The sequence below is a fragment of the Hydra vulgaris genome, chromosome 01 (genome assembly GCF_038396675.1).
Source record: "Hydra vulgaris chromosome 01, alternate assembly HydraT2T_AEP".
In the NCBI taxonomy this organism is placed as follows: Eukaryota; Metazoa; Cnidaria; class Hydrozoa; order Anthoathecata; family Hydridae; genus Hydra; species Hydra vulgaris.
Window position 1 is genome coordinate 24489778 of NC_088920.1, and position 14389 is coordinate 24504166.

A 14389-nucleotide genomic window follows, 5' to 3' on the forward strand; every position below is an offset into this window, starting at 1 on the left:
AGGCAAGCGCGATAACCACTGCGCTAAATTTTAGGAGGCAGTTGATAAATTTAAGAATCGTGGGGGAGGGGGCAGCTCCTTCAGCTCATGTGAAATGTCTAAATTAAATGCTTATACTAAAAAATGAATACTTTAAAATGAGCTAATTTCTGGTGTTCAAACAGAAACGAAATAATATAAACAAGAAACAGTTTGTTTTTTTTTTGAAATAAATTGGGCATTGCGTAATATATTGACAATCTCATAAAAAAAACAACTCGAAAACTAGATTGTGGAACGGTTGCAAAGAAATATTGAGAGAAGAGGAACGACTTCTTGATTTGTCGGCTTAGAAGAAACGCCATTCCCCTGTGTTCCCCATACTTTAATACCTACCATATATATATATAATATATATGGTATATAATATACGTATATAGCGTGGCTCTTGAAAATACGTGCTCTTTAATTAATTTATTTATTTTTTGTTTTTCTTTTTTACTTTTTTTTCAGTTTTTCTTGTTTACTTGATTATTACTCATAACATGAATATTGTTCTTGAAGTATTTCTTAAACTAATTGTTATTTATTTTTACATTTATAATTTTTAATAAATAGTTTGTAAAGTATAAATATTTTATCCGGCTATTGTAAATACGTACGAATGGGGCTCGGTGATAAGACAAAATAATGTCTTCTACTTGCCCCGCCAGTTTTTTTTTTTATTTATAAACCTTGTAAACTGTAAAAGTTATTAAACGGCGAAATAAATAAATAAAATAAAAAAAAATAAAATAAAAAAAATATATATATATATATATATATATCACATTTGCGTCTCTTAAAAAAAATGGTCCTCCATATTTTTTTAAGAGACGCAAATGTGATACTATATATATAAGATATTTTAGGACTTTAAGATTCTGAAGGAGTGGGTGGGGGGCGATGCACACCCCATTCTCCCCCTGGATCCGTCACTGATATATATATATATATATATATATATATATATATATATATATATTTATATATATATATACATGTATATATGTATATATACATATATATATATATATATATATATATATATATATATATATATATATATATATATATATATACATATATTTATATATATATATATATATATATATATATGTATATATATATATATATATATATATATATATATATATATATATATATATATATATATATATATATCAAAAACTATCTGTGATCAACGATGACAAACGATGTTTTTTTGAATTGACACTATTTTACAAAATTTAATTTACATTTACTATAAAATCAACTTGACTCTTCCTTTTATATGTGCTTATGACATAACCCAGTGGGCACAGGACGTAAAAAAGACGTCTTTTGAACGTCTTTTGAACGTTTTGGACGTCTTTTAAACGTTCAAAAGACGTCTTATTTAGGTCCTGTGCCCACTGGGAAGTAGATGTAAAAGGAAAAGTCAAGTCAATTTCGCAGAGTATAGACAAGTTAAGAAAATATGACATCGTTTATTTCTCTATTTAAAATGGATGTCTTTCATTTATAGAACAGTCGTCATTGCTGCAAATTGATGCATTCATATCTTTGAAAGTAGGGCCGGTGTAGTATGAGACTTTTACAGGCTGTTTTTTTTTTTACTCTCTAGAAAAAATCTCATTAAATGTTTACTCCCCATTAAAAATAAATCATATTACATTTTTACTCCCATTATGAGATTTTTACTCCCATAAATAATTTTGCGGCAAAATGTATTTTTGCAACCAAACCACATTTCTGAATACTTTTAATCGTTTTAATTACTGTAGTTTCTTAAAAAGCAATAAAGAAGCAAGTATTTAAGCAAAAATATTGAAGGCTTTGTAATCTATTAATACAGAGGCATATATATTGTTAAAATTATCAAATGATGATAAAGTCAAAACTAAACTAATTATCAAAGACGTTGACTCAAACATCACCTAATACTCAACATGAAAGCAATGTAAATGTTTCAAATGAAAGAATAACAAAATGTGCAATTTTTGATATGAGAAAATCAATTGCAGAAATGTTTGGAATTGTTAGGAAACACAATGTTGACATAGGTAACGTCAACCTAACCCTTTGTCCTACGGGAATCCATAGAATTAAAGGAGATGGAAACTGCTTTTTTAGAGCGGTTTCTTTTATCATACCTAAAAATGATGATGAACATAAGCCAATTAGAAACAAAGTTGTTAACCATATGTGTAACAAAATACAGGATGAAATAACTGGATATTTGAATATGCCAATTCGAACAAATATTTTTAAAACTAAAATACTTGAAGATGCGACACGGACAACTGATACGGAGAAAATTGGATGTGCTTCATTTATGGAGGTAGATATCCAAGTATACAGCAAGTATGAAGCGAAAAAAATGGATGATCTACCCATGCAGTTTACGGCCTAATACGTTAAGTGGTTATTCTATATTTCTTGACAACTCAACTGGAATCGACTTTCATGCTGTGATTAGCAGTTTAAAATCTGGTGCATTTATTTATGTATTTATTTTACGAATTTTAAATATCGTTGTTTAATTTTAGTTTAGTTTAAATAAAGCACATCTTATTATATCCTCGTCAGTTTCGTATGTTGCATCTTCAAGCATTTTATTATTACAAACAAGCATCTTAATAAGTCAATCTTTATGCTGTATTTAAATACTTAATAGTTTCCTCGTGTATCTGCGGGCTACGGTTAGAAAATTTTAGTAAAATTGACTCTTATTCATATTCATTGCCAGTTTGATAAAAGGTCTGGTGACAAAAGGACTGGTCTGAAGAACTAAATCTTCTAAGAAGAAACAAAAACTCTATGAAAAATACTTTTAAAAAAAAAAACTTGTCAAAACGAAAAAAATATATAAAACGTACAAAAATCTGTTTGAAAACTTGAAAAAGAAAAGCTCAAAAAAAATTATAAAAAGACTTTGGATGTAACAAAAGAAGTGATAGAAAAAGTAAACTCGTGGTGATGCTTTACGCAAATATTTATATACTGAGGATAAAAGAACAATAACTAATGAGAAAAACGATATTGCAATCAGTTTCAATAACTTTTTTATAAATTTGGGTAAAAACCTACCTAAAAAAAGTGGACTATGTAATGGATAAGCTTGAGATATTGCCTGATGAACTTCGGTTTGCTTTTAATTTGATAAAACCAAACAAAAGCGCAGGTCTTGATGGTATAAGCCCTAGGGCTGTTAAAGAAGTTTTTAATATTGTTGATGTATATTTAATATAATAGGCTTTACAACTATTTCACAACTCACAAAATTCAAAATAATAATCAGTACGGATATAGAAAAGGGTACTTGACGGAACATGCAGTAATTAAATTAGTAATTAAATAGAAGTATTAAATGGGTTTGAAAACAACCAATATACTCTTGGAGTGTTTATTGACCTCTCAAAGGCCTTTTATACTGTGGACCATGAGTTATGGAGTCAAAAATAATAATTTTAAATGGTTTTGTTCCTATCTTAAAAATCGCAACCAATGTGTTTCTTATGACAAAACTACACTAAATCAGAAAACATTACTTGCGGGGATCTATTTAAGGGCCTTCATTGTTTATTATTTATATCAACGATATTTACTTATTATCTAATATGCTAAACTTCAATCTTTTTTTGACAAAACTTAAGTTTTTTATACTCACTCTAAAATTAAGACAACCTTTACCACTATGAATTATGAACTTGGTAACATTAATGAATGGTTTAAAGCCAACAAGCTATATCTGAACCCTACCAAAAGCAAATACACTCTTTTTTCTAAATCTTCTAAACCTGACACATTTCCCTTAAAACTCCCGGATATTTTAAAAGATAAAACCAAATTGCAACGGACATGCTGTGTTAAATTCTTAGGCGTTTTAATCGATGAGCAAATAAGTTGAAAAGAGCATATGAATCTAGTAGAAAATACAATTTCAAAAAGTATTGGGATTATGTATAAAAATAGATATATATTGGATAAAAACTGTTTAAAATCTATTTACTTTTCATATATTCATAGCTATTGTAACATTGCATGGGCAAGCACTTATCCGTCAAGACTAACAATCTTAAAAAAACAAGCAAACCGCCTTATATTAAATGTTAATAAATACACCAATCCCAATCCACTGCTCAGAAAGCTTGGAGTGCTGAATGTTTTTCAATTAAATATTTATAATATTCTCTTATTCATGTTTAGATTAAAATATCATATGCTGCCTAATATTTTTGAAGACCTTTTCTTTATTATAGATCATAAATATCAAACAAAGCATTCGTTGCTTAATTATCAGGTACCAAAAACTTTGCTAAAACAATCCGAATTCTTAATAACTTACCGAGGGCCACATTTGTGAAACTTATTCCTCCCAAATAATAGTAAAACTAGAACTTCCAATCAAACATTTAAAAGTATCTTAAATAAACAGTTACTTAATTATGACGTATCTCAAATACTATTTTATCTTTAACTTTTATTTTATTCTCTTTTATTTTTTAACTTTTCCTTTTGTTAAAAAGCAACATCACCCTTTACATCATTACATATCTTTAAACTTTATTTATTTTTTAGCTTAAGTGGTATTTTACCCAAAAAAAAAAAAAAAAAAAATGTAACGCTTTTAATTTAAAAGTATTTAATATTACCTTACTGAGATTGTAATACTTTTTTATATGATTGATTATTTTTAGTTTAATTTGTAAATGATACAACGGGGCTGGATGATAAGACTTTTGTCTTCTGCCTGCTCCCGTCACATATTAACTCAAAAAAATATTGTAAATAATTTACTATGAAGGTGACAAAATATATATCAATAAAAAAAAAAAAGATGAAGCAGTTTATCTGTCTTTATATATGTTTATATATATTCGCTCAATGAAGTTTCATATAAAGACTTAGCTTAAAGCGTCAACAGCGACATTTTGTTTATAAATAACGCCTAACATTTTGTTAATTGATTTAATCGCTCCAAAAATTTTAAATAATGCTCATATTAAACGGAATCGCTTCTTTATTGCTTTTCAAAAAGCCACCATCTTTATAACCATCAAAAAGCCACCATCTTTATAACCATCAAAAAGCCACCATCTTTATAAAAATTTTGTCAAAATACAAGATGTCGTAAAATACATTTTGTCGCAATATATTTTATAAGAGTAAAAATTTCATAATACGAGTAAAAGTTTAATATGAGATTTTTATTGTGGAGTAAAATAAATGCGGGAGTAAAAATCTCAAACTGCACCGGTGCGAATTGGTTTTAAATTGCCGGGTACGATAAAAAATGGGTGTTTGCCGAAGACATTTTTAACACATAAAAACAAATATAAATTGCTCCATAATGTTGAAATCAACATAGTTATAGTTTTTTTTTCTTCTTTAAAAAAAGTAGTTTACCGTTTGCAAAATCATTGTAGTTTTATAAACATCTGTCACTGCACAGCAATGGTATATTATTAATATATCATTGCTGTACAGTCACGGTAGTTTTGATAGACCAAACTATGTTAAAAATCAATCGTACATTATGATTTACATTATGAACATACATGAAGAGATATTTTTACATTATGTACATTATGAAGAGATATTATTACATTATGTACATTAATGTACATAATGAATTATGAAGAGATATTTTTTTTAAACAAAACGTCTCCGTTTTGTTTTCTGTCATTAATGCGTGCAAATTTGTATAGCAGTTATGTAAATGACTTGTTGTTGTTATTTAATTTTCTTCTTCTGTATAAATAAACGCGTGATTTTGTAATGAAAAACTTATATTTTAGGGGGCGACAGTTGATCGGCTTAGAGAGCGCGGGGAGAAGCTTTCCGCCTCTGGTTCATATATACGAACCAATTTTTCATCTGTTTGGAATATTTGTTTGTATATACGAACTAATATTTCAAACAGATAACTTTATTTGTTGTGTTTTTTGTAGGAAAAAAAAAATTAGAATAAAAAACTCACAATTATGCGTAAATAAATGTACAAACGTTTATAATTTAATAAAAATGTTAAGATAAAGGAATAATAAAAATGTTAAAAGCAAAGGAATTAAAATGTCAGGTCCCACCGAGATTTGAACTCGGATCGCAAGATTCAGAGTCTTGAGTGCTAACCATTACACCATGGAACCACACGTGCACTCGTAAAATTTAAAATATAAATATATTTTTAAAACAATATCGACGTTTTTGCTGAACAAAAAAGAAATCTCAATTTGTTGATGGTATAAATTTAATATTTTGTTTTATTTTAATATACGATGTTTGTTTATCAAAATTTTGACTTCGCGGGTTATGATATTGGATGAAATTATGAGCGAAGCGGTAAATTAAAACTCTAAAAAATATGAACTACAAGCCAGAACTCGAAATCCAATTATTAAACTAAGTCGATTCGAGCACGTAGCCGTGATAAATTGTGTTAAGTATCTTCTGCATTATGGTAATGACGCGATTGTTTTGATTTTGATAAAATAGAGTAAAATCTTAGAAACGAAACAAAGCTCTAAAATAACTGCATAGAATCATAAATTTAAACCAAATTTTAGTTAAGCAACAAAACTATACGAAGTAAAAGATGATTATTTAAATGTTATCGCCCACCTTCTGGCGTGATTGAATATTTTTAGTTTTTATTTAAATAGGGTCGGGTGGGGTAATTCAAATTTATTTCATTTCTGTCTTTGAGCTGAAAAAAAAAATTTTTTTTTTTCAGCTCAACTCAGAAATAGCTTGAAATCATTATTGAGTACTCTATTATACAAATTTAACAAAAAAATATTGTAATAACTATAAATATTGTAGGGTAGATTAGGGTAATATGGCACCTTGGTAATATGAGCATACTTAAAGATTTCTTCGAAGTAAGCAATGAAGTTGAAGTTAATTTGTATTTTGTGAATCGACTTTATGTGGTGATAACAGGACTCAGTATAATTAAGCAAATCTATATGCAGTAATTAGCGGTTATCATCTAAAAAAAACGCTGTTAAATTTATATCATCACGCATAAATAAATCTGTGGCGCGAAATTTTGGTGCTAAAATAATGAAACTAATTTTTTCATTAAGAAAAATATGTTAGCTAAAAATCCAACCAATTCTTTTTTGAAAAACACAACATAGAAACATTAAGTTTTGACTTTATTTAAAGATGCCATTTTTGTGTAATATGAGCATGCTCAAATTACCCAGTGTTTCTCATTGAAATTACCTAATTTAAAGTCCTAAAATAGCAGTGGTTTTAATTGCTTTTTAAATAAAGACAAAAAATTTTAATATTTTAACAATACTAAATATTTTTCTGTAACTTAAATTCAAAAAATTTGAATTTTTATTGTTTAAAGGTTTGATTTAATAAAATTGAAAAAATAACGAAGTCATTTTTTCAATTTTATTAACTCAAACCTTCATTTTGCGGAAAACATAGCAGTAATGTGTCAACAAAAAGTGTTTTAAAGTTTGATCTTTTAATGATAAGTTTAGTTAATAATGAATCATTATATTCCAAAAATTAGTTCTAATTGTCAGGTTGGTATTTATATTCCAAAAATTAGTTCTAATTGTCAGATTGGTATTTTTTTTTACTTAATGTTATTTTTTTGAGCTAATTTTAAAGTGCTCATATTACCAAGTGGTGTGGGTAGTATAAGCACTTTTGCTACTTTTTTTTATTCTGCTGCCCAATTTTCTAAGCAAATTATGAGTAGAGACCCCTGAAAATTGTTTATTCGAAAAAATTTTGGATCCAGCCTAATTATTATTGGAAATATTTTAATTTTCGCTTAAGGTGCTCATATTACCCTAATCTACCCTAATTAAAATAAACAACAAAACCATCAAATCTTGCAAAGTATGTGCTGGTGAGAGTGACCCAGTTGCTTTAATAACTCTGCAAAAGCTCGCCTCTAGCTACTCGGTATAGTTTGGGCAATTTTAAGATATTATAGCGTTTGTATGATATTCTTTTGACGACATATTTCTGTTAAATGATCATGTCTATAAATTATAAAAAGTCGAAAAAAATTAAAACGATAAATTTTGAAGTATCATAAAATATTATTGTTTGTAGCGAAAAGACCCAGACCGAAGATTCTTTTTTTTTTTTAAATCTTCTCAAAATCATAGTAGCTTGTCCAAATTTGAATAAGATTTTAAATTGATACGTTTTTTAGGTGAAATGAACATCATAGTTTAATAATATGATCTGTTCTGATCATTTTTTGGCAATTTTTCTTATTTAAAAGCTCTTTCTTTGTCGGAATCCTAATTTTTTTTAAAAATTGATTAAAATTTTGTGTTTTGACAACTATATATGGTTTATATACGTCAATTATAACTGAGATCTATAGTGGGAAATTTATTTCCACTATAGATCTATTAGGGGCAGTAAAAAGGTTTTGAAAATTATATAAGGAAAAGAAAAGTTTCTTTAAATATTAAAAAAACCTGAAGCAAAAAAAATTATAACATCTAAAGTAGGGTGGCTCTTAAAACAACATTTTTGAAAAAAACCTGTTTCTACCCCTTTACTTTGTTCTATATAATACTAAAACACTAGGTTTAAAATTTTTTTGAACAAAAAATTATTTTAGGGGTAGCTCAAGACCTTTAAAATTTGACTGGTCCCTAAAATTTTGAAAATAAAAGTTCTTCTAAAGTATGTCAACCTTGTACTCAAAAGAAGCAAAATTAAATAAAAACCTTAAAAATAATAATCAATTTACAAAAAAATTACTTTTTTCCTAAATAAATGCATAAAAACTATTGTTTTTAAGCTGAAAATAAAAAAAGTCATTATTTTCAAGTTTTAAAAAAATAGTTTTTTTAAACATGCTTTTTTTGTAAAGTGATTACTGTTTTTGAAGTTTTTATATAATTTTGCTTCTTGAGTACCAGGTTGACATACTTTAGAAAAACCTTTATTTTCAAAATTTTAGGAACCAGTCAAATTTTTAAGGGTCTTGAGCTACCCCTAAAATAAATTTTTGTTCAAAAAAATTTTAAACCTAGTGTTTTAATATTATATAGAACAAAGTAAAGGGGTAGAAACAGGTTTTTTTCAAAAATGTTGTTTTAAGAGCCACCCTAATCTAAAGCTCTTGTTTGGACATAATACGCTGATAAAATCATGCTAATTTCAAATCGAAGAATTCGAATAAATTGTACATTGTACAATATTAATACAAACTTTAATATAAATTTTAGTATAACTATAATATAAAAAGGAAATCAAAGAATATTCAGGGTATAAAATTGCAAAAACAATCTTTTTGCTAATTTTCTAAACAGCGCCATTTGGTGTGTATTTATGTCTACTTAAAAAGTTAATTTAAATAAATTTAGAAATAATTTTATTGTAATTAGCTTTGTTACTACTATTTCTACTATTATTTTCTGTTTCATTTATTTTTTATTTATAGAATTATATAGGCGGTGATTTTAAATTCCAATTTTGTGTGATGAAATTGAAATTTTCCAATTCTATAAGTTTAATATTTTTAAGAATTACTTAATTATTTTGGTAGAGGAGTAAGAATTAGAAAAACATTGAAATTTTTTTTTTAAGAGAAAAAATAACTTTTTTTGGTTTTATAGACTTATAGAGTCTTTTTGTTGTTGTTTATACTTTGATATTTATTGTACTTATTTGAGTCTTCTAAGAAATATTTTGTCAGTAAGTATTCTCATAAGTATGTCTGATTTCTTTCTTAAAGATGTTTACGTTTATCTCTCGATATTTAGGATGTCTATTAATGTTTACGTTTATCTCTCGATATTTACGATATCTTTTGATGTTTAAAATGTTTATCTTCAAATGTTTTTGTCAACTTTTAATGTTTAATTAATACAAAAGAAGACAATAGAAGTCTTATCGCTAAACCCCGTAGTTTACACCATATTTATACATGGAAATGAAAAATACTTATTTTATAAGATATAATGTTTCTTTAATACCGTTAAAAGTTGCTTGAAATATAATTTGAATAAATTAAAACAAAAGGCATTAAAATCAAATAAATAAAGTTAAAAGATATAACCTTGTTGAGCACCAAATTGATTTGAATTCCACGTCTATTACAACATAAAGTTTATTTTAAATGATTTAATCAAAAATGGAGTGATTGGTATAATAAATAAAGCAACTTAAATTATCGAATAAGAGGATGTTCATTAATTACATCAACAATTTTTTGGTAATTTTTACCTGCCCCCTCCCCCTTGTCAATAACTTGTCAAACTTCCAGAGACCCCCTATAAAACTACGTCAACAGTGATTTACTCGCCCTCCCTCCTATCCCTTCCTAAATACATCAAATTAAAATGGAAAATTTTAATTTGATGTATTTTGGAAAGAAAAAAAACGAGTAAATATCTCCTGTGTAGTTATTTAGTTCTGTATGTGTCGGGTTTTTCAAAGCACAACTCGGTTTTTATAAAGCAGGAATATAAATAGCTTTATTAAAATACTGAAGGTTGAACAAGTATGTAACACAGGAGTGCAAACGCTGCTTAATTTTCTTTTTTTTTTTTAAATACGTCAACGTTTTCTTGACCTACCCCTCCCCTTGTCAACAGTTTGGCAAAAAAGTTCAGATCCCCTCCCCCCTATTTTGTTAACGTAATTAATAGACAGCCCCTAAATAGATCGGCTAAAAAAGTATTACTAAAAGTGTATTAAACTAAAGAAATACCAAATGAAAAAAAAAAATCTCTTTGAAACGCAATTAAAGCGAAGTTGTGATGTAAATTTTCGGGTAAATTTTGAATCCAAATTTCCCCGGAAAAAATCTTGTTATATTCTTTGTAAACATTTAAACTTTATTTTTATTTTTATTCTTCAAATTTATTCTTATTTGCCTCTTTTATTCAAATTAAACATTTTTTAAACTTGTTTTTTTTTTTTAATTGGGAAATGATCATTATAATGATATTTGAAATTTATAAAAAAACATATTTTTTAATCAAAATGCTTTCTTTGGGAAACCACCTTAATTAAAACCGATGATTATAATTTATTTACAATATTTACACACAAAAAATTTGTTACCCAAGGTACCTGTGTTTTATCTATATTTTAATATTACTATATGTTGTGAAAATCTTTTATTTATTTACTTTTTAAACAATAATTTTTTTAAACTTCCACTGTTGAGCTCTTTGAAAAAAAATGACTTCACTTGAATCTTTGAAATCTTCATTGGGTATCAAAAGTACTTTTGTATATTGTTGTTTATAATTGCATGGCAAATACTGCCTTCTTTTGTTTATAAAGGACTTTGGGGAAACTGAAAATGTTTCACGAGAAAAGACTTTCTTGAGTTTTCTTAAGTTCGAAAATGTTCGAATTACTTGTTTTCGGTATACAGTTAGCATGTGTGAATAAATAAATACATTAGCACAACTATTTGCTGTATGAGCAACTTTTAGCCAAGAATTTATTTCATTCGAAGTAACAGACGGCTCTTTGCAATTTTTTGTTTTAAAACATAATATATTGTAATACAAATAAAACAACTCTCTTGGGAAAATGAGCAAAGTAAATACTACTCCCATTGTAAGTAAAATAACCATTATTTTTTTTAACTTCTGAAAACGTTCATCTTGATCTTCTATACGTTTTAAATTTACGTTGCATTTTTTTAAAACTTGAAATATTTTTATGTTAGTAAAACTAAATACCGTTGCAAATATAGACAAACGTAAAATTATAAAAATGCAGTTTGGTATTCCAAAACTATATAAAGATCCATCTGGAAAACCGCATTTTTTTGATTTTGGATCAAAGTTTAGTGCAAAAGCGTAGTGTGTATAAGAAATGATTGATAAAAAAATGTTTATAATAAAGGCTATAGTTACATTCGTGTGTGTTAACTTTCGACGAAATGGAGTCACCACTGCTAAATATCGATCGATTGCAAGTATAAGGAGCAATCCAGATGAAATGGATGTCATTATTGGACCAAGAGTTGGAATAATTTTACAACCAATTTTACCAAAATGCCATCGACGATAATCAATTATTGTCAAATATATAAAAAAAGATGGGTTAAGAAACGAAGACAGTAAATCTATTACCCCCAAATAAAGAGTTAGCAACTCTGTTGTTGAACGGTGATTTGATTTAAGTTTAACCCCAAATGTATAAATGACAAAAGCATTTCCAACTACTCCTATACTCAATATTAGCGTAAATGCGATAACAAGAAGCCGTTGTGAAGTTATATTTTCAATTGTTGAAGGTCTCGATGTGGAGATTTCAGTAAAATTAGTTATCATGATCACCTTCAGTGTTACTTTATTTAAACTTTTTATTCATAACTATGAAATAATAAAAATATAAATAAAAATTACCAGTTTTGAAAATAAATTATTGACACATTCCTTAAAAGAAAAAAAAATTTAACTAACTCCCTTTACTAAAGTAGTTACCTAAACAGCTGCGCAGAGCAGGTGATTTCCAGTAATAACTTAGTTTTGAACTTTTTGATTTGCATTTTCTTATAAGAAAAAAAAGTTCACGACGCTTAAGAAACAAAATATAGGAGTGAATAAATAAAAAAACATATATAACTTTTATAACAATGTGCCTGATCTACTTTTTCATAGGTAATATGTAAAACACTTCAATTAATAATAAAGCTCAAAAAAGTAATTATTGAAAAAAAAGTGTGTAATTTTCAACTTTAGTTTACTATCCTAATCACTTGAAACATAACTTAAGGATCATAAATCGTCACTTTCTGATCACAATCGTCAATTTCTGAAAAAAGGTCCTTTTTTATTATAAAATTTCTAAAAAAAATTAAATAACGTTATCTAAAAGAAACGTGGGAACGCTGGGGGTGAAGGGGAGAGAGCACGTGCCATCCATACCCCCGTAGCGTTTTCGGCCTTGATCTTAACGTAAAATAGATGTAACTACGTGCAGTACACGTAATTGACATTTAATCTAATTACATGCAATTTACATGCATCGTAGCGTATGTATGCACATGTAAATAAAGTTAAATTTAAATTCAATGAAATGGAATATGTAAAAATTACATCGGTTGTGTTTGAATATACAACAAAAAGATTTCCGATTACTCCTGAATTCAAAATTAGCCCAAACGCAACCACTAAAAGGAGGTTTTCTAAAATAATGTTTTTGTAATGTTCAGCCTAATTACTTTATGAAGTTATGCTTTTTTTGAGTTTCTGTTATATTGAACATCATGTAAATCGTCAATCATCTATTTCATAATTAACATCATGTAAATTCAATAAACTATCCACTTAGGGATCATCCATATACTACGTAACGCAAGCTTTCACAACAAACAAAACAAAAAAGATCAAAAGTTTTCCATCGCAGAGTCTTAATTAAAAAAATTAAAATTAAAATAATCCATTAAGTTTAATGAAAATCACCGTGTAAAAGAGCCTAATATCTTCTACTTCCATTTTTTACAACACTGACGCTATTCTTTTGTCTAAAAAAAAAAAATTACGACTTATGCAAATTTCTCAAGAGAATAAAATTTTTATTTAGATAAATTTTTGTTCAAAACACACAAATAGCAAAGCTGAATTTTTAATTAACAATGTAGAATCAACAGGGCCGCCGAAAGCTGTCACGCTGCCTGGGACAGCAACCCAGATTAGCGTCCTTATTTATCAAAACTTCCCTATATTATAGATAAAGTATCTTCTTTTTTTTTATGGCACCTTTTTTTTATTTGTCGCCACTTTTTTCATCCGGGACAAACTGTCCCTTTCGCCCCCTCCTTTTCGGCGGCATTCTTAGTCCAAAAAAATAGGAATAATTTGGTCGTTAATTTAAACATACTGGTGCTGTACGACAGGTGAATAGTTTGGCATATCCAAGTGACAAGATTACTCTTAAAAAAAGGTGTTGAAAAAAAGGTGAAAGTGGAAAACCTAACCAAGTTAAAAAAACTTAATTTTGAAGAATTTAATGAGCTTTATAACAAGCTGTTATAAAACTGTCTTGGCCAACTACTAATTGCAAAGATCAAACATTAGTTTTTAACTAACAAAAATGTTATACAAATTATCAAAGTGCACTAAGATTTTAATCTTACATACATATTTTAGAAATATATTACAAAAGCCCTGTAAATTTATTAGAAGTAAATATAAATTCCTTTCCTTTAGTTTTCTCAAAAGTGGGTTGTGAGCAAATTCGCCCATATAAAAAACACCGACTCAATTAAGGTCCGGAGAAATCACGCTGATGTTTACATGGTTCATTTGCGCAAAAAATCTTGCAATCGCACCCTCCACAAAATGAGTGAGTTGTAAATTTCACATGGTCATAACTTTCCAACACAAGAAAATAATGA

The 14389-nt window shown here is 27.5% G+C and overlaps 1 protein-coding gene and 1 non-coding gene across 2 annotated transcripts; both read right to left on the reverse strand.

Annotated features, from left to right (window-relative positions):
- Positions 1–6101: 6101 nt before the first annotated feature.
- Positions 6102–6173, reverse strand: trnaq-cug (transfer RNA glutamine (anticodon CUG)). The gene has a single exon. It is a non-coding gene; the product is annotated as a tRNA-Gln (tRNA).
- A 4957-nt stretch (positions 6174–11130) lies between these two features.
- Positions 11131–12462, reverse strand: LOC124810323 (lysophosphatidic acid receptor 6). The gene has a single exon (XM_065787089.1). The coding sequence runs from the start codon at positions 12318–12320 to the stop codon at positions 11163–11165; it is 1158 nt and encodes a 385-aa protein (XP_065643161.1). The 5' UTR covers positions 12321–12462; the 3' UTR covers positions 11131–11162.
- Positions 12463–14389: the final 1927 nt, after the last annotated feature.

Excerpts from the sequence above, each read along its gene's own strand:
- LOC124810323 (XM_065787089.1), bottom strand. The coding sequence starts at position 12,320 with ATGATAACTAATTTTACTGAAATCTCCACATCGAGACCTTCAACAATT.